Source organism: Ambystoma mexicanum, chromosome 1p (assembly GCF_040938575.1).
Source record: "Ambystoma mexicanum isolate Mex_15411 chromosome 1p, UKY_AmexF1_1, whole genome shotgun sequence".
Taxonomy (NCBI): domain Eukaryota; kingdom Metazoa; phylum Chordata; class Amphibia; order Caudata; family Ambystomatidae; genus Ambystoma; species Ambystoma mexicanum.
In genome coordinates, this window is record NC_090921.1 from 133,618,481 (window position 1) to 133,642,688 (window position 24,208).

General features: G+C 44.1%; 1 protein-coding gene across 3 annotated transcripts in view; it reads left to right on the plus strand.

The window, feature by feature from the left end:
- The window catches only part of AGFG2 (ArfGAP with FG repeats 2), a 1,592,250-nt gene that overhangs the window by 1,008,896 nt on the left and 559,146 nt on the right, over positions 1 to 24,208 (plus strand). For all 3 annotated transcript variants that reach the window (XM_069644975.1, XM_069644984.1, XM_069644992.1), the window contains one exon: positions 12,047 to 12,111. In XM_069644975.1, the coding sequence (XP_069501076.1) occupies positions 12,047 to 12,111 (65 nt within the window). The remainder of the gene's footprint in view (positions 1 to 12,046; positions 12,112 to 24,208) is intronic.

Consider the following 24,208-nt stretch of genomic DNA (forward strand, 5'->3'; position numbering starts at 1 on the left):
GTCACATTCTATTCTATGTTGAAAACAAGTTTTTCTTTTTTTTGACAAAGCAATTTTAAATAAGTTTACGTTGTAAAAAGTTTATTATAATATGTAAACTATAAACAACTTTTAAATAAAAAAAAATAAAACAGTAATCATGGTTTTGATACCCAAATGAGTGGTGAAATCTTTACAAGCTGGGGGAGCAAATTTGCAAAGTGTGAAGGTACCACATTTAGAGAAACCCCTCATTGGTCTCTTCCATTCCGATCCATTAGGTTTAGGATTACTGACCAATAAAGGACACGATTTATTCCTTAAAGTTCGGGCTCTGGTAAATATAAATGAGGGTTTCTCACTGACATATGGAAAAATGTCCTTGTCAAGTTTCAAAAGATTCTAGTGTCGATTCACATTGCTGTACAGTTTGTGCATTATAGGAGTATTGTGTAATGATATTTACACATGATCTGGGTGTTTTGTTGGGTTTTCCATTCAAATTGTATCGTAACATGTCCTTCCTTGTTTTCTTGCCAATTTTGTTGCTTGCCAGTTAAATAGCTGCATCCGGGTAACTCCTGTTTCTAAACCTATTGGTCAAAATTGTGGTCTTGTGTGTAAAGTCTGGATCCATGCTACAGTTGCATCGTGCCCGAAAAAATTCCCCAGCTGGGATATTCAAGACTGTTTATCTTTGATGGCAGCTTGTGGCATGTAATGTGCTGTTAACCTCAGTGGGTTTTCTATAGGTTCTGGTTTCAAATGAAATTGTGATATGTAAATCGTGAGATCAAGAAAATTGATGGAAGTATTGCTGCTCTCTCCTGTTAGTTTAATACCAAATTCATTGTTATTCAGGTGATGCCCAAAGACAGTAAACTCGTCAGGTGTACCTTTCCAGATGATCAGTACATAATCTATATAGCGCTTCCAAAGCACCAATTTGTCCAAATTCGCATTGTTAGAAAAAATATGTTGACCCTCATAACTGGACATGAAGAGGTTTGCCAAGAAGGGTGCATACTTGGCTCCCATGGCCACTCCCTTCATTTGGGAGAAATAGGAGTCATCAAAGAAGACTTTGTTTTTCAGAGTGAATTTCAGAAAATCCTTACGCATATTTACATGCGCAAAGAAAGAGGCTGAATGATTCCTAAAAACATAGTCAATAGTATTGATAGCTAACTCATGGCTGATAGACGTGTATAAGGCTGTTACATCCATGGTTGCCAACAGGTAGTCATCCTTCCATTCAATAGTGTCCAGTGTTTGTAGTACATGAGTGCTATCTCTGAGATATGTAGGTGTATAAGGACATATTCCTTAAGAATGATATCAATATAGGTAGAAAGACCTTCAGTAATCCACCCTAGCCCACTCATTATGGGCCTAACTTCTGGTAGTACACTAAAGGGTTTATGGATCTTGGGCAAAAAATACATAACCGGCATCACAGGATTATGTATTTTTTTAAAGAGATCTCTCATCATCCGTGATGTTTCCTCTGCTGTGCCAATGATCAATCATCAGATATAGGTTCTGTGTGATGGTAACTGTTGGATTATTCTGATGTTTACGATAACACCCTGGCGTTTGGAGATGGTGTGTCCCATGTGAGTATAATCCTTCATGTTGAGTAGCACAATGTTACCCCCCTTATCTGCTTCACGGATAACTATGTTGTTGTCCTTGCATAAATTATCCAATGCTTCCCTTTCATCTTTGGTGAGATTAGGTTCTGATGTAAGTTTGGAAGTCTTATTAGCCTTATCCATATATTTATGGATATCTTTGGTTACTGCCAAATTAAATGTTTCAATAATGTTTTCATTGGCCAATTGTAGAGTGAATTTAGACTTCATCCTGAGTTCTGAAACGGGAAGATTGATATAGTTGATTCCAAGATCCTGATAGGTCTCAATTAATTGATGGTCGGGATCCGAGTCCAGATTCGTTAGCAAATGTATATTCTCAATATCGGTAATGGAAAAAGTGCTAGGTACATCCGGTATGTCCTTTGGTTTATATTGCTTAACTTGGGTAGCAAAATATTGCTTGAGCTTGCGTGTAAATTTAAAAAGGTAAATCTGAAAATTGACTAAATCTGAAGATATTGATGGATAGAATGGCAGATTCTCCTCTTATCTACCTCTTATAAGTATACTACTACTTTTTTTGCCACCTACATATTGCTTGACCATCCGTTCGAACTAATGATCCATTTTGACTTTGAATTTAATATACAACTGATGAATGTGTTAATGTGCCCAATTGTGTTCTTATTTGGTGTTATTTACACTTTTGTCATCCCCATTTGATTTCCAATCAATCTGCCACCATTTAATTTCAACAATCCCCCCTTCTTTACTTAACCCTGGCCCTTTAGCTGGCAGGTATACTAATACTTACCTGTGCCCATATTTATCCTTAATGTGCCTTGTAGTCTAGCGAAGACCAATACTGGTCTTGCCCTTTCTTATTTTCTTGAACCTAGGGCCTACAGCTGGCATTTGCACCTTTTGTTACCTTTGTGCATATCCTTTTATCACTGGCCTAACAGTCAAGCTCTCATCATTAAAAATATTGCTAACCATCTCTCAAATCATTTTATTACTTAAATTTCATGTCTCAATACGAGCGGGACAAGCAATGTGATGTCATCAGCACATGGCGCATGCGCGCGATGTCACACGCATACGCATGACGTCACACGCCGCAATGTCAATGTCAGGGATTCTCCTTTTCACCTGGCTTTTACGATTCTGTAACAAACAGGCAACTGACATTACTGTGAGTGGGATTCACCCCAACACACCGTGACCAGGTAAGCTTGAACTAATGTAAACTCTGAGTTTTTATAACGTTAGCCATTCTTCGGTTTGTCCAGACATATACTTAGCATAATTTTCATTATTTCATTATTCATTTTATAGGTACTGATAACCTTTTACTGGCCAACTGAATTGATTCACGAGATTGAACTCTGTTTCATTCCATACTATGGGGCTTGCATCTAGCGCCTCCTAGGTAAGATTTAATTCTGTGCAACTGATTAAAAGGATTAAGTAATATTCCTTTAGCATTCACCTGCATGCCAGCTGCTCAGTATTTCCAGTCCCAGCGGTAATAAGTTTATACTTTTTGCAGGTTATCACCGAGGATTGTGACACGTGCCCAACTCGCAAGTGTCAGATACTATAACATAAGGGATTCATCCCTTGTATTTATTGGTGAGTGACTTTTACAATACACTTAAGCCCAATGCTTTTCTCCTTCTTACAGGGTAACTCAACGCCACCATTTCCAATCCTACTACTACCTCTTCTTTTTTCACTTTCTGAGTGGCATTTCCCTTGCGGATTCATTAATGCATGGCACAATTTGTTTACTCATTTTGGGAACTCTTTTTCACGAGATATGTGACTTTGATTTCAGAGCATGCATGGGGCACATTTAGGTATTTCTGGAAACTGTGAAACCAAAATAACTCGTACTTGATGGCATACTGCCAATGGACATTTTGGAAACATACTAGCAATTGATGTTAGACTGCTAAGAATACCTTCTCCGTCTCTCCCCCTATTTTGCTACCTGCACCTGTTTGGCCATTTTACAACCGACTTGAAATTGGGTATGTTTACCCATATTGTAATTTATGTATATAATGAATGTTGAATTGATACTCATGATCTACTGATGTTTGCATTATTGGGTGTCTTCTTTGTTTTTTGTTAATTTTAATCACCCTTACTTTTTTATTTTGTTTTTGGCCTGGTTCTGATTATCACTTTGGATATATTTGTCATGCACTGATATATAATTTTAACAGCCTTGAGGACGACAAATTTGTCAAAACACGTGTCGGCTGTGAACACAAAAAATCACCATTCACACATTTGGATGTTTGGGTTTTATTGAGTGCTTAAAGACATTGCAGCAATTTAACCAATACCAAGATTTGAACATCAGAACACACTGTCCTTTGCGCAGTACAACTGCACATTCTATACTCTTGCATCTCCAAACAAGGTCTCTCACGCTGGGTGACAAATTGCATCAGCCATTTTGCCATCAGTCCAAGGGTGACCCGCTCTCTGGACCTCAGACAGCCCATTCCACCAGAGGTAGAGTAGCGTCTGTCACTTTCCATGCAGGAGTAGCAATAAAAGACATATGTAGGGCGGCTACCTGGAGCACCCTACACACATTCGCCAAGCATGACTGCTTAACAGAAGACACCAAAAGAGAATCGGCGTCGGACAGGCGGTCCTCCGCCACCTGTTTAAGGTAGGAACACCCTATTTCTCTGTCCTTCCCTAGGTATGTGACTTATATTAAGTTGCTATACTCTATGGATGCTGAAGTTCAACCTTCATGGTGTAACCATTTTTGGCATGCTTAACTGCTTGGTATTCTATTAAAGCGTGTAAATCTATGAACTATCCAATGCTGGAGAAGTCTTAGTTACTTACCTGTAACTGTATTTTGCCATCATTGGTATCTTTCATAGATTCACATGTGGCCACCCACCTCCCCTGAGAGGCTGCTCCAAGGCCCGGCAGTCATATATGTAGTCACTATACCGCTCAAAATCTGAAAATGGCTGCCTGGGGTGGAACTTAAGCCCTGCCACCTCATTGGTTGGGGTCATAAAGGACAAAAGTGAGGTGGAGGGACTACACAAGTGAATGTCTCATTAGACATAATGGACAATCCTTATTGCCCTTTCCTATGGGAAATAACGCATATATATATATTTCTGATGTTTGTTAATCTTCTTAGAATCACATGCTGTGCATAGTCCGACATCCAGTGGTCACTGCGGAGTATTGCATTTTGTTTTTCGTAGTCGAAAAGGGGACGTCGACAAGGCATGTCTGTAACACTATCCCTATAGTGACGTGCAGTGTACCCACAATCCCTCACGCGTCGAGGTCCCTCAGATTGTTTTTTTTCTGCCCAGATATTGGTCGCCTATACGCGGAGCTCCTCGAGGGACATTGCAAAAACTTTACTTTACCTTTGGCCGCCCTTAATTATTAATTTCTTCACCCCTCCTTCGTCGTCGCATCTGCGAAGCTGTTCACCACCTATCAAGATCTCCGACGGCGGTGCCTTTGACGGAAGAGGTTGTTCAGCGTTCGCCAAACACGTGGCCTGGCCTCGATGGCCAAATACAGTAGGGAGAGTGGGGTCGTGGGACATTGTTTCTCTTTGAGAATGCCTTTCCCTTTCCCCTCCTTTACCCTCTGGGTTGTTGTCACATCGGATCTGTTCCTCAGATATGGAGAGGGCACCCTTTAGGTTTTGCCCACGTTGTAAGGGCAAGTTTACCTGGAAAGACGAGCATAAACGGTGTAACCGTTGCTTGCCTCTCGACCACAAAGAAGGCGGCTATGCGGCCTGTCGGCTACTTAAGCCGAAGACTTTAAAAGACTGTAGGGTCAAAAAGTGGGCGGCCTACGCCATTTCTAGGTCTGACTCATCACCCACCGGCGCCGCCGCCGAAAGTGACGAGGAATGTGACAACACGACATCCGTTTCGGAAGTCGTAGACCTCTCTAAGGAGTGTTCACGCTCCTAATCATCCGTCCCCGGCCCCGACAAGCTCGGCTCACGCCCTGTTTATGGGGATGAACACCCCGGTGACAAGGACGCACACAGAAAACACTCCCATAAACACATAACCCATGGCTCTTCCTCGTCGAAGACGAAGAGGGCGTTAGCGCCAACAGAGACGCAGGTCCTACCGGCGGCCTCCTCAGACCGTAAGTTGAAGCCCTCCTCGCAACCGCATATGCGACCGGCGACTGGGCTAATCCCTGATAAGGGCGCTACCACTAAACCGCCAGATGACGTGCACCGCCAGAAAGCGCCTGTCGTCATAGAGCAAGCGACGCCTGTAACGGCGACGCCGGAGGTACCCTCGACAGACAGCTTAGTTGTCGAGAGCCTGGCAAGGATCATTTCCACCGATAGCCTAAAACGGACGGTGAAAGATACGTCTGTTACTGCTCATAAGGCCTGGAAGACGCCGAAAAGACCAGAAGGAAGGCAGGTACCTCCCGCTCCGTCGAGAGGGACTCCTAGCCTACCGGAAGGCTTTTCTGAAGGCGAAGGAGACCTCTCTTTGACGTTATGGGATAGGTCGAAGCGTTTCCTAACTGAAGGCCCTCCCTTTCCTCCCCCCTGACCGTTCCGGAGTACCTCACAAAACCCTAGAGAGACTCCAGTTCTGTATGGACAGGATGGAGAGGTTTATGGAGACTCAGAACCTTCCAACACCTAAGAGATCAAGAGAGGGACCTCAGGAGGATCCCAGGGCCAAGTACCCCAGGCTGTTTGATCCACCCCAAGAAAATGTAGATTTATATGACCTCACTGAAGAGGACACCCACTTTCAGGAGGATGATTAATTCCTAGGCAATGAGGGGGAAGAAAACCTACAGGAGGAAGGTTTTGAAGACAACCCTGATATGGGTGATGGGGGCTTCGGAGAAGACCCAGAAGAAGGGGCCTCACAGCCCTGGCAGTCCCCTTCAGTGTTTTCAGACCCTGAAGCCATAAACCTATCCCCTCCAAAAGACTCGCCTATTAGGAATACATCGTCTATAGATGATCAACCCACCTTTAATGCACTTCTACGTAAGGCAGCAGCGCAGAGAGATCGAAACCGGGGAAACTTCTCCTGACATCATTAAGGAGAAACCCCCTGTCAGCCAAACCATTCCCCTCCCCGCCTCAGTAAGGAAGCAAATTATTCCTTCACTATCCACTCCTGCGTTGATCAGAGGGGTCAACCCTAGGATAGAAAAATTGTTGAGTCCTTTATACATCAGGGGCCACTCTGTACCAGACTCCTTAGTGGTGTCCAATACCAGGAGGAGAGCAAGGGTGCCGCTGTCAACTAGCGAGGCACCACCAGATAAAGAGGGTAAAAGATTATATGCCCTAGGAAAGAGGATTACAGCCTCGGCTGCCTTTTCCGCAAGAATTGCCAACAATAACTCCTTGCTGCCAAGTTACGCAGATGCACAATGGAGCAAACTACGTAAGGACATTGAGGAGGTACCGGAACCCCTATGTACTCGCCTTCTAGCCACGGTGACTGAAGGGACTTTAGTCAACCAAAGCATCAAGAATACCCTGGATGCTGCAGAAATTGTCGGGCGTTCCCTAGTACAAGGAATCCTACTGAAACGCCATGTATGGCTACGTAATTCAGGCTTTAAACCTGAGACGCAAGCATCTCTTATTAACAAACCTATAGAAGATGCAAACCTCTTTGGTAAAGCGGTGGATGAGGCTTTAGAAACCGCAAAGAAAGAATATGACACTATCAAGACACTAGATCAAATTTTAAGGCCTCCCAACAAACGTTGTTATGGCAATAAGCGTTTTTTTCGAGGCCAATGCCAGCAGCAACAGCAATATTCTGCAGGTAACTGGTCCTCTAACCAAGGCACCAGTGGACAATATAACCAAAGAGGACAACGTCGTGGCAAGGGAAGAGGTCGGGGTCCCACCCCTAGAGGTTCCCAAGCCACCAACACCAAATGACTCAAAGATTTGGGTCCCCTCCCATGCTACACCGGTCGGGGGGCCGGTTAACATCCTTTCTTCCAGCATGGGAGGGTATAACATCAGACCGCTGGGTACTATCAACCATAGCCCGCGGCTATTGTAAAGAATTCAACAGATCCCCTACGTAATGACCCCAGAGGGGACGACGCATGTCACCGGAACACCTCGCCATCCTTCTTCAAGAAGTGGACCAACTACTAGAATAAGGAGCCATAGAGGTTGTGCCTCTATCCCAGGTAACGGAAGGTATTGATTCAGTGTACTTCCTTGTACCCAAAAAGGACTTAACCATACACCCTGTACTAGATTTGCGCCCAGCGAACAAATTTGTCAAACCTCAAAAGTTTCGTATGGTGACGCTACAGGAGGTAACCCCCCTGCTTTCTCAGGGAGATTACATGACAACACTGGACATGAAAGATGCATACTTTCATATTTCAATGTTGCCAGCGCACCGGAAATACCTCAGGTTCATGATAGAGGGCAAACACTACCAGTTCAGAGTGCTACCCTAGAGTATTCACGAAAGTACTGGCAGTGGCCCACCTGCCCAGGTTGTCCATCCCAGTATACCCTTACCTCGACGATTGGCTCATAACAGGGGATTCTTACGAAACATGCTTCGCAAATACCCAAAAGACTGGAGACCTTTTGTTTCAACTGGGCTTCTGCATCAACGAGAAGAAGTCCAGCTTAGACCCCAGCCAGATCAAACAATTCCTAGGGGCTCTAATTCGAACAAAGGATGGCCTCGTCTCCCCCTCCAACGAGAGGGTCCAAAACATGCTGTTTCAAATCCCTCAATATGTGGCCGGTCGAGAGGTGACAGTACGCAAGGCAATGCGCTTACTAGGAATGATGACGTCATGTATTTATTTGGTACCTCATGCGCGCCTGCGCCCAATGCAAGAGTGGCTCAACAGCCTGTGGTGTCAGGCCAGCGGACAATGGGATGATCTAATGGTGGTCTTGCAGGCCTTGGTTCTCTCGCTACGGTGGTGGTCGAAGGAAAACCTGGTAATAGGGAAACCATTCACCACCCCCGCAGTGGAAGCCACTCTGACCACAGACACATCCCTCACAGGATGGGGGGCACACCTATCCCATCAGACTGCTCACAGAGTCTGGACTCCGATCGTAGCTTCCAAGCACACAAACTTACTTGAGCTACTAGCTGTGTTCAAGGCACTGAAGGCCTTCCAGGCACACCTACGAGGGAAGACAGTGATGGTCCTCACGGACAGCACCACAGCCATGTACTACCTCAAAAAGCAGGGGGGCACTCACTCTCCAGCACTGTCCAAGCTGTCCCAGAACATCTGGAAGTGGGCTCTCAAACACATGTTCCTACTGTCGCAACATGTACCAGGGGAACTCACTCTGCTAGCAGACGAACTCAGCAGAGACTTCCCTCTGCCCTCAGAGTACGAATGGCGGTTACACGAAGACATCGTCTTCGGGGTCTTCACACAATGGGGATTCCCAGAAATAGACCTGTTTGCAACTCTGGAGAACTCACAATGCCAAGATTACGCCTCCAGGTACCCCCAGAACCAATCCAAGGGGAACAGTCTATCGATACCATGGTCTGGGAAATTTGTTTACGCTTTTCCCCCCCCGACTCCCCTTCTCAACAAGATAGTGCACATGATGCACCAGGAACAGGTTACCATGATACTGGTGGCCCATATGTGGGCCAGACAACCTTGGTCCGCTCACTTGATGGAGATGTCCCTATCCCCTCCAGTGAAACTTCGCTGCCCGTACAACATGCTGTCGCAGGACAAGGGCAGGACACTACATCCATGCCCTCAGACCATGAACTTAGCAGCCTGGCTCCTGAGATCATAGAATTTGGACATTTACAACTCCTGCAGAGATGCATGGACATTCTCAGGGAGGCTAGAAAGCCTAACACTCGTCACTGTTATTCTAGCAAATGGAAAAGATTTGTCATCTGGTGTAGGGGAAGGAGCATCAACCCAGTTGACTGCTCTCCCACACAAATTGTTCTGTACCTGACTCACCTACTAGACTCAGGCTTGGTGTTTAACTCTATTAAAGTCCATTTAGCTGCACTTTCCGCATACACCACTTCCCAACTTAAAGTGTCATGGTGGAAAGTCCCAGTTATTAAAGCCTTCATGGAAGGAGTGAAGCGGATCCACCCTCCCATAGCTAACCCTGCTCCCGGATGGGATCTAAATGTGGTACTAACCAGGCTCATGGGGTCTCCCTTTGAACCCATGCACAAAGCAACACTTAAAGACCTCACTCTTAAGACTGCTTTTCTAATAGCTATCACCTCCATTAGGAGAGTAAGTGAACTACAAGCGCTCTCTGTACTAGACCCCTTTGTTGCAGTTCACAAGGATAAGGTGGTTCTACACACACATCCTAGGTTTGCACCAAAATGTATCTCTAAATTCCATGTCAACCAGTCAATAGAACTACCAACGTTCTTTCAAAATCCTTCAAACTTAGGTGAGAAGAGCCTTCATACACTGGATGTTTGCAGAGCAGTGATGTTTTATATGGAAATAACTAGACCATTGAGAAAGACTAATCAGTTCTTTGTCTCGGTGGCAGCAGGAAGAGAAGGAGATGCAGTTTCGAAATCCACTATTTCTAGATGGATTGTACAATGCATCACTCTGGTTCTCTCTTGCTAAGAGAAAACTACCCTTCAAGCCAAGAGCACACTCCACTCGTGGCACCGGGGCTTCCATAGATTTCATTGCAAATGTCCCTCTTGAATCCATTTGCAAAGCGGCAACCTGGAATTCTGTTCACACCTTTACAAACCACTACTGTCTAGATGCCCACTCTAGATCTGATTCCCAGGTAGGACAAGCAGTATTAAGACATCTTTTCTGTACTGTTCCTTCTCACAACCCACCTCCAACTCTGGGTACTGCTCGCTAGTCTATGCACAACATGAGATTCTAAGCAGATTAACAAACATCAGAAGACAATGCATTACTTACCGTAAAAGCATTTCTGATGGTTGTATCTGCTTAGATTCACATGCGCCCACCCTTCCTCCCCGCTCGGATGGAAGGAACATAGACTTTCTTCTATATCTCTCTTTTCTGTACTCACTCACATCTAATAGGCCCCCTCAGGGCAGAAAAAATACAAACAGAGGGACCTCGACGCGTGAGGGATTGTGGGTACACTGCACGTCACTATAGGGATAGTGTTACAGATACGCCTTGTCGACGTCCCCTTTTCGACTACGAAAATCAAAATGCAATACTCCGCAGTGACCACTGGATGTCGGACTATGTACAGCATGTGAATCTAAGCAGATACAACCATCAGAAATGCTTTTACGGTAAGTAATGCATTGTCATAATTATATTTTAAATCACAGAGGATTCCTGGTCTGACGATGGGTAATATTCAAGCATGTGAATCTATGAAAGATACCAATGCTGGAGAAATACAGTTATAGGTAAGCAACTAGGACATTTACATCGGAAGGATGAAAGGCTGAGTTTGTCTTGCCGGGATTCGAACCTGCAGATCAGACACAGATGGCAGCAGTGCAAGCGCTTAACCCTCTGATCTATCTCACCAGTTGTAATAAAATAATGGTACAGTAAAGTTAACAATGGTAACACATGAGACACAAGCTGGCAAGCTTAATTTCTCTCCCTCCAGGCAGCCGACCAAACATGGATACACATACAAGAAAACTAGTGACCTTATATGACCCTTTGTTCAGGACAAAACATTCTTTTGCAAAATATAACCATGCTATTTTCTCCTTTCCGTCCCAATATAACGAGGAGAAGCATGCCATTTGAATTGCAGGTCTGTGCACTTATTAGGACAGTTTGCATTTCTCGAACTGTCCCCATGAGAATTGCGTTGAATCTTTGTTCACAAACACTCACATATCCCCACATCTCCATCTTTTTCAAAGTTACATGTTACTGATACTCCTTTCTACAAATGAAGTGGATGGGCTAGCACATGAAATCTGCTATATGCTGGAGTTTAGAGGTGTAAGTAACATTTTCTTTCTTTTGACCCGACTTTGATAAACTTCATCTAAGCAGGTTAGATGGTTTAATGAACTGAGCCTGGGTCAACAATCCCAACAAAGATTGTTGGTTCTTTACATGATCACATTTCCACTTCCTTTCTGTGTTCAGATTTACTTTGGTCTGTGCCTTAGGTCTTACTTTAAGTAAACCAGTATATGGCTTAAAATAATTACATTGCACACAGTTTTATTATTTTGCTTACAGTGAGATGCATTGATCACTGAAACGGGTGAAGTTATTTCACACATGTTCATTGTGGCAGTCTGCTTTGTCCTCTTAGGGAAATATAGCCTTATTTTTGTTCATGCTCTACATTTCTGAACTGGTAGGCCAATCCACCACTGTGAAGTGTTCCATTTCATTATTGCAATGCTTTACAAAATTTGATGCACATTTTGTTAAATGTATTTTTATATCTTTTTCAGCGTCTTTGGGGGAACATCTCAGGGGCCTTCCTTGCCACTTTCTAATGCAGGACCTACCTATGGAGGTATGTGAGTACCATTAAGTTGGGTAACAGTAAACATCTGTTATATAGCACCAAGATTCCCCTTTGGGGGTGAACGTAAGCTCTACAAATTCACCCAAGTTATGACCCTACCCACCCGCTGAGAAATGATGGGTCAATTTCTTCATGAAAGGAGCACAGGGAATCATTGCATGGGAGTTTTGGTAATGTAACTGGGAGGGGTGGGGCTGGAGGGTTACATTTACAATTGTAAATCAAGCTCTGCTTTTGACTGCACTACTGAATGCTTGTAGGATTGGCTTACTGATGATGGCCATTTTTTCACGGCATTACCCTTGATCATATCCCTGCCGCCAGTACCCCAGGCACTGGCTTGTGTTCATGTCACCATACACACCTGGCTGCATTACACATGCAGCCATCATTGAAAAAGACAAGGATATTCACCACACAACACCTTCAGGCACTCCCCCCCCCCCCCCCCATGCCCTCCCACACACACGGAAATGCGCATGTCCCTCTCGATCAGCTTCCTCAAGAAACATCAACTTGATCAACACACTCATCTTCACTGTGATATCAACATTATATTGAAATCACAACTTGACAGACTCAAGTCCTCTGTTTCCTAGTTTGCAAAGGAACTCGCCAACTGCAAACACACCATCTGCAATCAAGCAAAGCTCTGATGGAAACATGAGAGGTACACCCCATCATCCTAAAGATTCTCTCCACAGCCCTTTGGCAACTGATTTCCAAAGTGAACATGAAGCATTACAGCACAAGAGCAGACCCTACTTACCAGCCGCCAAATATCACATCCATTCACAGCCGGATCCTAAAATGTGCATGCCACCTAAAAATGCAGCGCCATCGACCAATTCTTCAAAGACAAGATGAACAAAATCAAGGAACACATCAGGAGCTTCAAAGATGCAACCAACATCCCTCCCATCATCCCAAGCAAGTATGCCTAGGTGAGCCATGTTCAACACTCCATCATAATAACCATCTCGAGTAAAGTAGTTAGACTATTTCACCATATCAATCAAAAAATGTATTTATTTTTAGTATACAGGATACCATAAAATCACATAAAAATGCATCTTTCATCAATGCCTCCTTCGTGCAAGATATTGTCCCACGACTCACAGAAGATTGGTTGAATCCTTCCTCTACTTGAAGAAGCCCACTCTCAAATGAGACAAACTTGCAAACTGTCATTTGTTAACCTCAATGAAAGCATCAATTGGTAAGAAAATGGGTTCCCTCAAACTCTTAATCCATCACTACTTGAGGTGCCTGCTGCCGCACACTTACATTACAAAAGCACTGCTTAAAATAGTGTGTGACACAAAGACATAGTTACTGATCCCAGCATAAGGGATTCTGCCCTTGCAGGCTTCGGACGATATATGATGGCGCTGCAGGTTTTGTCAGTATTTAGCCCATGGCTCGTGCCACCACTGTTCATGAATGTTCGCACAAGTGGGAAATTAAACATTTTTGGGGGATTACCCATTTATTTCCTTCAATGGTTATACCCAGCACAAGAATTCGAACATTGTTAAATCTGCCTGAATGAAGATGGTTAAGCTTCTCCACTGGAAGAATGCACCAGGTACAACCGTCCCCTCTGTCCAGTAGGTTAGTGACAGTAATATCAGGTTTGTATACAATGCTTCATGTCTGATTCCTCCTATTTGAAGTGCAGTAAAAGCTGAAATTATTATATTGTAATGGTATTCTAGTTATTGACCTCGCAGGTATGAAGGGCTAAGTTTATCCTGCCAGTGTCTAAAATTGTGTATTGCAGGCTTCCCTCGAGACAGAAAGGTTCACTTAACTCTCGCGTTATCCACCTACCAAAGAGAAAATAAAAGTAAAATAATCTCACCTTAAAAGTTTCCTATAGGAGAGTTCAGGATTCTAATAGACCTGGCATCTGAAAAGCTCACTCAAAATAGCATTTTGGATGCTAGTACTCAGCCCTTGCCATCGCAAAAGCATCGCCCGTGTTTTTTTCATCATTTGTATCATCCAAGCCACTTTCTGGAGAGAGCTGTGTCCCAGGGGTACTTTCTCGCAGCCTCCCCGTTAATAATACCTCTATTTCCTTGCAGAAGCTCTGCAAAAACATCTCGAACCAGTTCAGGAACAAAATCGACTACATCCAACAGGCATTCGACACAACTATCACAGATACAAACGACAACCTCCCTAACGTTGAAAACCCGACAGCACCAACATAACGCTGTCATTTCATACCAATTACAATTGAAAACTAGAAAACCTGTAAAAGAGAGAAATAAGGCTGCTGGACATTTTCAAAGATGTACTTGGCAAAAAAAGAAAAAAATGCTTCACAGATTACTGGGAAAACAGAACCAAAGGTTTTTAAAGCAGCCTGCATTAAACCTCCACTGAAGTACACTGGAGACTACCTACAGGCCCATCTCCATCTCGCCTTACCCAGACATAATCCTTGAGAGCTATAGATAAAATAAAATTCTCAAAGAGGTGAAAATGAAATGGAATAATGGGGTATCTGCGGTGGGATTCAAACCAATGGGAAGAACAGATTATGTACTTTTATCCCTCTGGAACGACTGAAAAAATAACACTGACGCATATTTTTATCCCCCATTCTGCTGGACATATTGGTAGCTTTCGACACCATCAGCCACACAACTTTAATGAGGAAACTACAAGAAACTGGCAATCACAACACCCCACTACAATGGATACATTTATTCCTCACAGAGCCGCAGATATCTCCTTGGACCTCAAAAGTGCCTAACATCAAATGTGGGTTCCCACACGTGTATCAAGTCTCTCAACCTATTTTTTTCAACATATACATGGCCCCACTCCTGAAATTAATTTAAAATGACTGGCTAACATTCTACAACTATACATATTTTCAATATGACATTGGATATTGACTCAAACAACTCCCTTACTAGCTGCCACAGCAAGATAAACTTCTGGATGCAACTAACTTAAAACTAACAAAGTAATTGGCTGCACACATTAACAAACTGCGCCACACTTTATTGGTGAAAAGTGATCCTTTTTAGTGTTTCAGGTCACATTCAAAAGAAAGTAATGAATGAAAACAAACAGTGGCCTCTCAGATTACATGTGTTTCAACACATCAGTATCTTTTTTACAAATCAGGGCAGATTTAGGCTATACATTTTATATTGGTTAAAGGCAACAGTGTTACATAAATACAATCGCAGAAATTAAGGAAGGGTGAAGGGGGCAGAGGTTTTCAGGAGTTTTAGAAAAAAGAAAAATAAAAAACATAAAATCAATTCCAAAGTTCTTGCAAATGGGAGCTGTTCAATGCTATACTATGCATATATTTTTTGCAAATCAATGAGGCTCATGTCAGACCTTACCTAAATTTCATTAGAGAAATGGGTTCAAATCCGAAGAGCAAGGCATTCAAGGGTTAAATCCCTCGTGCAGGGTAAATTGGTGATAGTCATGTGTCAGGAGTATAGGTACAATGTAATAACTCCTGCATGTTTGAACTCAAACTTGGTATACTAGGAAACCTATTCGAAAACAGCGTGGACAACTTGACGTGTCCCTCTCTAAAGCGGTGAGTTAAACAATATATATATAAATATTGTGGAGAGCTGAACATTCGTACCTTATGTACAGTGTTCACTACAAGTATCCATTACGTGATTATCCAAAATGGGCTCTAATCCCCATAAAAACAGATAATCTGTGTTGTATGTTAGTGCTACTAGTTTCAAATGCCTGCATCCTATATTGCGGAGAGCAGATCATTTGTACCATATGTACAGTATTCACAAGTATCCATTGCGTGATTATCCAATATGGGCTCTAATCCCCATAAAAACAGAAAATCTGTGTTTCATGTTAGTGCTACTAGTTTCAAATGCCTGCATCCTATATGAAGGTAAACTCGTAAGGGTCCATGCTATGCGTGCATCTGACTTAAAGTCTGCTGAATATAGTGGCCTGCCATGTAAGGGCTTGCCTAAAAAGAGCGTGTTCAGTCTCCGCGCGTCGGCATTAGTGTGTGGTCGCGCTGTTTTAGTTTATCAAAGGTTGTCATGGTAACATAAGTCCTACTATTGTGTGTGTCTCCTGGTATGATCCAACACTATTGGGCGCCATGTTTTGGACTGGTTAGACGTATTGTATCGTAAACAGAAGGGGAAGGACCGTAAACTGCTGACTTCTCTCGTGTGAGTTAAAGTATGGATCTAATCTGCAATTCATAATATTGTGCGACAAAAGTGGTAATAAATACCAAGTTTAAAAATGTATTGCAAAACACATGGGTATATTGCCGCAGTATTACAAAGAACGTGTGTGGGGAAACAATTCCATATTATCATGTTCAAATAGGCGCTGGGCGCTCACTCGCTCGGTAAAATTCAAATTGATTTCTCTGACTATAGGCAGACATGTCTAGTCTAAAAATCCATGTCAATTGCTCCCTAATGATATATTGTTGCCTAAGGTAGGTTGTATAATAATTCAATGTCTCATACATCCATAATCTCGATTGCTTACAAATAATTTTCTCTCAAATTGGTTGTATCAACAAAGACCACGTCACACATACGGGTACATAGACAAATTAGAAAATGGACAGTCAATTGACCCATATCTAGATAAAATGTAAAGAATACATCATAGAAGAGGATGCAGATACAGTAGTACATGTTGTCCTGGTGTGTCTGATAGTGCTTAGCATTAAAAATGTGTACTGTTCCTATGCCCTGGTTGCTTATAATTGGGGTTCATAAGTTACAATTCACAAGAAGTATATCATCTCATTGTCCTTATTTAAGCCAAACTCGGTTGCACGAAATTTACAGATTAGTCGAACTTCAGCTTGGCGAAGGAGAGCTTCTCTATTTCCTCCTCTGTTGCCCAATATTACTTTCTTCAATCCAATGAACTTGAGATTTTTCTTATCTTCCAATTGGTGTTTTGTTTGCCCGTGGTGTGCCAGTGGCAAGATTACATCTTGACTGCCAATGCCAGAGAAATGTTCACGTAGTCTAATCCTGAGTGTTCTTATGGTGCTGCCAATATATATATATATATATATATATATATATATATATATATATATATATATATATATATATATATATATATATATATATATATATATAATGGCACGTGCAAGTGATAGCATAAATAATGTATTTGCTCCGGCAGGTGATGGTGTCAGTAATTTTGAATGAAGTTCCTCGTGAGTCAGTAAAAATGTGTGAATTGGAGTGTGCGAATTTGCACATTTCCTATCTCCTTTGACCTCAAAAGTGCCTACCATCAAATGTGGGTTTGCACACGTATCAAGTCTCTCAACCTATTCTTTTCAACATATACATGGCCCCACTCATGAAAGTAATTTAAAATTACTGGCCAACATTCTACAACTATACATATTTACAATATGACATTTGATATTGACTCAAACAACTCCCTTACTAGCTGCCACAGCAAGATAAACTTCCGATGCAACGAACTTAAAACTAAATCCATACAAAATGGAGAGCATGGTTACCCGACACAAGAATGATAGAGATAGGAATGGGTCCAGAAACCTCAACAGTGTCAAAGCATCTTGAAATTATCATACAGGGAGCCCACACCATAGAACAGAAATGCTTCTTCCATCTACGCTTAATCAGCTGGATCATGCTATACCTCAGCTTTCCCCACAGGACTGTTTTCATAACCTTACTGATACTATCAGGAATTGACTATTCAAACCACATATTTCACTGTATGCCAGACTAGTTCATCAAGAAGGTACACTGTTTCCGAAACACAGCAACAAGGATTTGTCTTGTGGGAGATGGATGCATTCTAATGGCAGATGTGTTGGGCGATGTGTCTTAAAAATATGTATGATGGCAGATAAATGCGGGTGGGTGGGTTTTCTTGCTGTCGGCTTTCTTCCATAAGCATGGGGTGTGATACGTACCCGAGTCTTCTGACTGGGTTGATTGGTTTTGTAGATGTAGTGTGGAATCTGTCGAATGGTCTGCTGGGTTTTATTCTCTAAGTAAATTTCATGGTGGGTTCATTGCTTACCTGGAAGGAGGTTGACTTACCCGAAGAGGATGCAAGGGCTTGTTTGGGTGCGGCGGGGTGGGGGGGGGCAGGGCTTAAGCGCCCTCCGGAAAGCAAGGTGGTCCTCTATGCATTTGATGCTAAGGGGAATTGAGCTTCAGATTGAGGGGGCTTGGACAGAGAAGGAAGATCCACCAATGTTTATTTTTTGGGAGGAGTCACAAGGAGGACTGCATGCTTGAGCACAGATTTCTGTTGAATTGCTAACAGGTGAGTTTCTGCTCAAGGTATTCTGGGCCTGTCTTGTGGAGTGCACAGTGGGTGATACTCATGGCTTTGAAAGTGGCCCGTCACCCAACAGGGAGCCCAGTGGAGGACACAGAGGGCAGTTGTGATGTGTTCTCTGGAACTTTCTGAGTTGATATGCGTGGGCGCCCCGATACACGGAGTTAGCGTCATCAAGGTGGGAGAGGCCGGGTGACCCTGATAAGCGACTCTGTGAGGGTAGGAGAGGTAAAGGAAGATGTGCCTGAAAATGCGCAGGTGTAGATGGAAAGAGTTGGACACAATGTTAATGTGGTGCGCGCGTGTTAGATCAGCGTCCATGGTGCATCTTAGGTTCTTTACTGAGTTGGATGCCGTGAGGATGGCCAAAGGTGTGGGTTGGGGGAAGAGGGCTGTCTTCCCACAGGTGACCATTTCTGTTTTTCTAGGGTCGAGGAGGAGGTGGTTGGCCACCATCCACAGGTCGATCTGTATTAGGCAGGAAGCGAGGTCCAGGTGGGAGAAAGAGCACAAACAACAAAACTCACTAACCACCTCCTGTTTCATCCAACCTCACTCACTAAATGCTCACCTACTTGTCAACAGAAAGAGCTAAACAAAAATCCCACCCACACCAAACAAAGAATTCACACTCTACATTTTTCCACTCAACATGCAAACTCGTCCACTGGACAAAAACCCCCATATCCTCCCCAGACACTCTAGGTCTCCAATCTAGAAAGAAAATGCCTCTGGTGTGCAAATCACCATCCACCTGGAAACCACACTTGCACAGGCGCAGGTTGCTCTACATGTACCAACAGTTAATTACAACTCTCTTCTTCAAACTCCTCTAAGCACACACGCACCATTTTTTTTCCATTTCAAATCCATGTGAGCACCTAGTGATCATGAAAGTAGCAGTTGTGTGCAGTACACATAGCAATAACAGAACATTACTCCCGGCTTTCTATACATGCTGTCTTCCTCACAGACAAATTCATTATCAACTGACACCTTGTCATCTAGCAACTAAAATAGAAATCTTGATTGCACTGCACAATATAATAGAATGATCACGCTTTTTTCTGGTTGGATCTACACAAATAATTTCCAGGAGGGGGCAGCATTGGGAAGTTAAGTTTTTTTTTTTACACAATCTTTTGAAAGAAGTTAACCTGTTCATATAATTTGTATATAGTACTTTGAGATGCGAGATTCATGTTGAAATTAATAGAAGCTTAGATGAATCCAACATAATGTAAGTGGTCTTGTAAAGCACCCTTCCACCCTTGGTGGTCTCACTGCGTGTGGCCTGTTAAGGGGCGGGGCAGGTCCGACCTGCTACCAACACCACATGTTTCGTAAGTACCTGGTTCCTGTGTGCCAATCTGCTTTTTATGAATTTGTCGGAGAGACTTGGGAGTATGGTATCGCTAGGGAAGAGCCCAACATGTAATAGACTACACTGTTTGGGCCGGCTAAACCACTGATGTGGGGTAGTGTGATGGTATTAAAGAGGAGGGCTTAGTCCTCTCTCGATTGGTGTTGATGTGCTAAGAGCTAGGCCAGTTGTGGCTATCTGTGGGTAATTTATGTGTGTAGTGTATGCTGGTAGGAGGTCTTAGAGTCAAGTCTGTTAGTGAGAGGAAGAGGGGAATAGGCCTTACTAGGTAAAATACTCTGCAATCCTGTATTCCTACCACTTGGAGACAGATCACAGGTTACTATCTCATATTGCTACTGCCAGTCACAATGACTTTCCCTCTTGCACCTTCCCTCCCTCTCCTTCCTTCTCCCTCACTTTCCCTCGTCCCTCCTTGATTCTCCCTCACTCTCCCTTTCTCTGTCTGTTTCAAATAGATGCATTGTACCCCATGTGCAACAAACCAAACATCTGCAAGTTGGTAAATTGGAGAAAAGGTACAGTGTTGAAACTCCACTTGTTACCATAATCTTCATGCTAAGGGTTATTGGAGAGTAAAACATTTGGTTCAGAGAAAGGGCTGCTTTCAATTTGATGACCGCAGGTGCCAAATTCACCTTCCTTAATATGCTGGTTGACAGGTTGTCGGACGCCTCCAGGTTCACTCTAACACGCTCAGGTGCTGTGCTAAGTGGTCTGCTACGACCTTTGCGCATCAGGGGCAGTATAAGGCATTTTGCCGGGGCAGGGCCCAGCATCCTTGCTAGTATTCTTCTGAGATCTACCCTGTTGTCTTTCCCCAACCCACAAGACCCTCTAACAGAGGCCACAAAACCGTTCAAAATGAAATTCCCTAGCCTCCAACAGGCCACGACTCACCAGATGTTTAGGCTGCACCAGGATGTTGGTTTTGGAGTGATGTTGCAGCCTACAGGATGCTCTTCATGATGAAACGAGGAGCAGAAATGACAGGAGGAATGTGGATTTCTCGAAGTGCCCCATGAAGGTTCACGATTATTAGGGAGAATTCTCTTATAAGGCTAATTTCCCAAACCTAGTGAGTCCCCCAGCAGCTTTGCTGGATTTTTGGGGTTTGTTTTTTTCTCCTGCTAAGAGTCAGACTCTTTCTCCCACTCTTAGGCATGATTTGAGGTATGTCTCTGACTTTTTGTCTGCTTATGGACTATGGGGTCTTTTACTCCATAGGGCATCTTATCTGTTTTTTGTGTGTGTGTTACACAGCACCCTCAGTGCAGTAACACAGGGGTTTCATAGTGACCCCCAAACATAGACTCCATACCCTGGGACTGACTACTGTCTCCCAGGGCATGTAAAGTCACCATTGACTTTACTAGTCCAAAATTGTGAACAGAACCAGTACAAACCATCATATTGTGGAAGTACTGGAAGGGGTTAATTCGATTGCCCCTGGGTCTGTTTCCAACGGGGCACTGTCCAGTCCCCCCCTTGTCGAGTTTCTGGCTGGTGGCAGTGGTTACCACGCAAAATATTCCACCGGAATATTTCCTATGGGATTTTCCCATTGATTTTAAGCGCACCACTTTTTGGTGCAATGTTAAAGATACTGCCGGTTTATTTATTTAATATTAAATTCATGGTTGGGTCTTTTCGCCAGAACTCTTTTCTAAAATGGCGTTCGTGTCCGTCTCTGCAACTCCAACCAAGGTCGGGCCCTTTGTTCCACTTTTTGGCAGGCTTCTCCACAGAAGCCCTCCAAATGGTGCCACTCTGTCTGGGTTCCACAGGATGTGTGGGGAGAGGAATTGGCACCCTGGACTGCGTTGCCTTAGCAACTCAAGTCACACTATGTTCTGATTGGCCCAGTGGTGAGCCGCCCGACTCGCCACTTAGCATGTTTGAGTGACAGCTAGGCTGTTGAATAGTGTTTTTTCTGCATAAAAGCAAGGTTTTTGGGACTGGAACTTCAGAAGTCCCCACAGGACCTAAGAATCTGAAGAGGGAAGAAGCTGAGCCATCTGCAACGACGGCACCACCGGTGGAGCCCTGCTGCAACAAACTCGCCACTTTCCCAACGACAAGAGAAGATCTTCTGCTGGGCAGGTCTTCTTCCTTTGAGCTGGTGGGATCAACCAGTTCGCCCCTTTCGCCTTCCAAAGATGTCCCTTGGTCGAATCGCCCATGCCAAGCACCCCGGCGGCTGGATAGTCAAGCTTCACCACTTTGACCGCAAATAAAAGGAACGCACCTTTTAACCGACGAACTCCGCGGCTGGTTTCATCCATGTGCAGTGCATGTGCAGTGCATCGACTCCAAGTTTCCTCCTCCAAGAGATCCTCTCTTCCCCTGGTCGAAACAACGAACTGCAACCAATGCCACGAACAACTGCCACCGCTGGAGCCTCCTCTCTTTAAGGTACTGTGTTCTGCCTGGCCTCCCTTTCTACAGATTGCTAAAGGTGACCCTTAAATCCTTGGCTTTCCAACTGGGTTGGCCCCAGACCTTCTAACTTTACTTCTTGAATCATCACCCCAACCTCTTTTGAACATTCTGCAAAGACTTTTAGTGCATTTTAAACTGTGTGATCTTGGACACATTTCGCTTTGCTCCATTTAAAGTGGGCCTGGCCTCTGAACCTTGGCTCTACAGTGTTATACTGCCTTTACTCTCTTGCTTTGAACTTCTAAAAGTGTTGGGAACTGTTTTATTTCTATGCCCTGCCTTTTTCTCTCCCTTTAACTTAGCTATTGGAGTGCCATCTAGGTTACGTGCTCACATCTGTTTTAACAAATGGTGGTGTTTTGACCCTGACTTGTCTAATAGTTATCAAGGGAAGTGTTTATACGTTACCTGACTGTGTTTTAACTTGCTTTTGATTTAGAGTGCTAGTGTATTTCCTAAAGTGTATTTTAAATAAATAATGATATACTTCGAAGTGATTGTGTCCTCCGACGTATTCCTTATCTTTGATAATACGTTTCCAGCTTGCTGGCCTCGGAAATTTTTTCTGTAGAGGGCGCTGCACGTCGACGTCCGCCGAGTCGATGTCCTTCGACGGCCACGGTATCGGCGCCGACGTCACCATGCCCATAAATAGCCACGCGCTGCGTCCGTTGCTCAGTTCTGTTTTTCTGCGCTTCGTGGGGCCTCGGAACGTCATTGCTCAGTTCAGTCAGGTTAACTATCTATTTCGACTCGAATATTCCTTATCGTTCTCAATGGCTTCTTCATCAGAACCGACGACGCCGCGATCCGGCTTCAAGAAATGGCGAGACTGCGGTAAAAAAATGTCAATAACGGATCCACACAGGGTCTGTTTATGGTGCTTGGGGTCCGAGCACCATTGTTCGGAGTGTGAGGACTGCATGTCCAAGACGGCGAAGGAGGAAGCTCGAGAGAGGTAAGTCAGCCAAATCCTCCTCGAAAGTTTCGTCGGCTGAGTCGAGGCATTCGTCTCCTCGCCGTCGAAAACATTCCCATTCTAGATCTCGAAGCAGCTCCCACCATTCGTCGAGATCTAGACACTCAAAAAAGAGACGTCGAAGGTCCCATTCCTTGTCGTCTTCTGTGTCCCCAGAAAGAGTCTCCTGTCCCACCAAACACAGTTCTCAAGCTGAGTGGGAGGAATTCAGAAAGAAAATGTTAAGCGTCTTCGAGAACGCGGCCTCGACCCCCTTCGAAGACAGCTGAGGGTGATACCCCGGGTGAAAAACCCAAAAAATCAAAACGCCGCGAGTCGCAGCACCCGGCGAAACATTCCACCTGAGAGCGCCATGAGCCATCGGGTAAGAAGGCAGCGTCTTCGACGCAGTCGTCGAAGATTCCTTCGACGCACGGATCGGCGCCATCGACGCCGTTGTCGAAGGGTTCCTCGACGCATTGGTCGATCGACTCGACGCCATCGTCGACGCCGATGAAAGAGAGGACCAAGGCCACCCCACAGCCAACGGTGATTTCAAGGGCCTCCGGCACGACGCCGAGACCGTCGTCGATGCCCTCGAGTAGGATCCCGATCCTCTTGAGTTCTTCGAGACCCCTTCCAGTTTGTTCGACGATGTTTTCGGCGCCTTCGAAGCCTGTTACATCGGCGTCGACGACATCGGACTTTTTCTCGTCCAATAACTTCTGCTTTAGAAATGGGTTTTACTCCATTTCAGAGGTCAGAATACCCTGGACTTTCTTCAATTTATGAAGAAGGGGAAGATTCTGACCAGGAAACATTCGGATTACAGAGAACCACACTGCCTACTTCAGAGGATTTCATCTCTGAGGAAAGAAGGCTGAAGGAACTACAGGAGTAACTACATGAGGCAAGTGGGCTGGACACTTCCCCAGAAGTGGAATTTGTTAAGCCAGACCCAGGGGAAC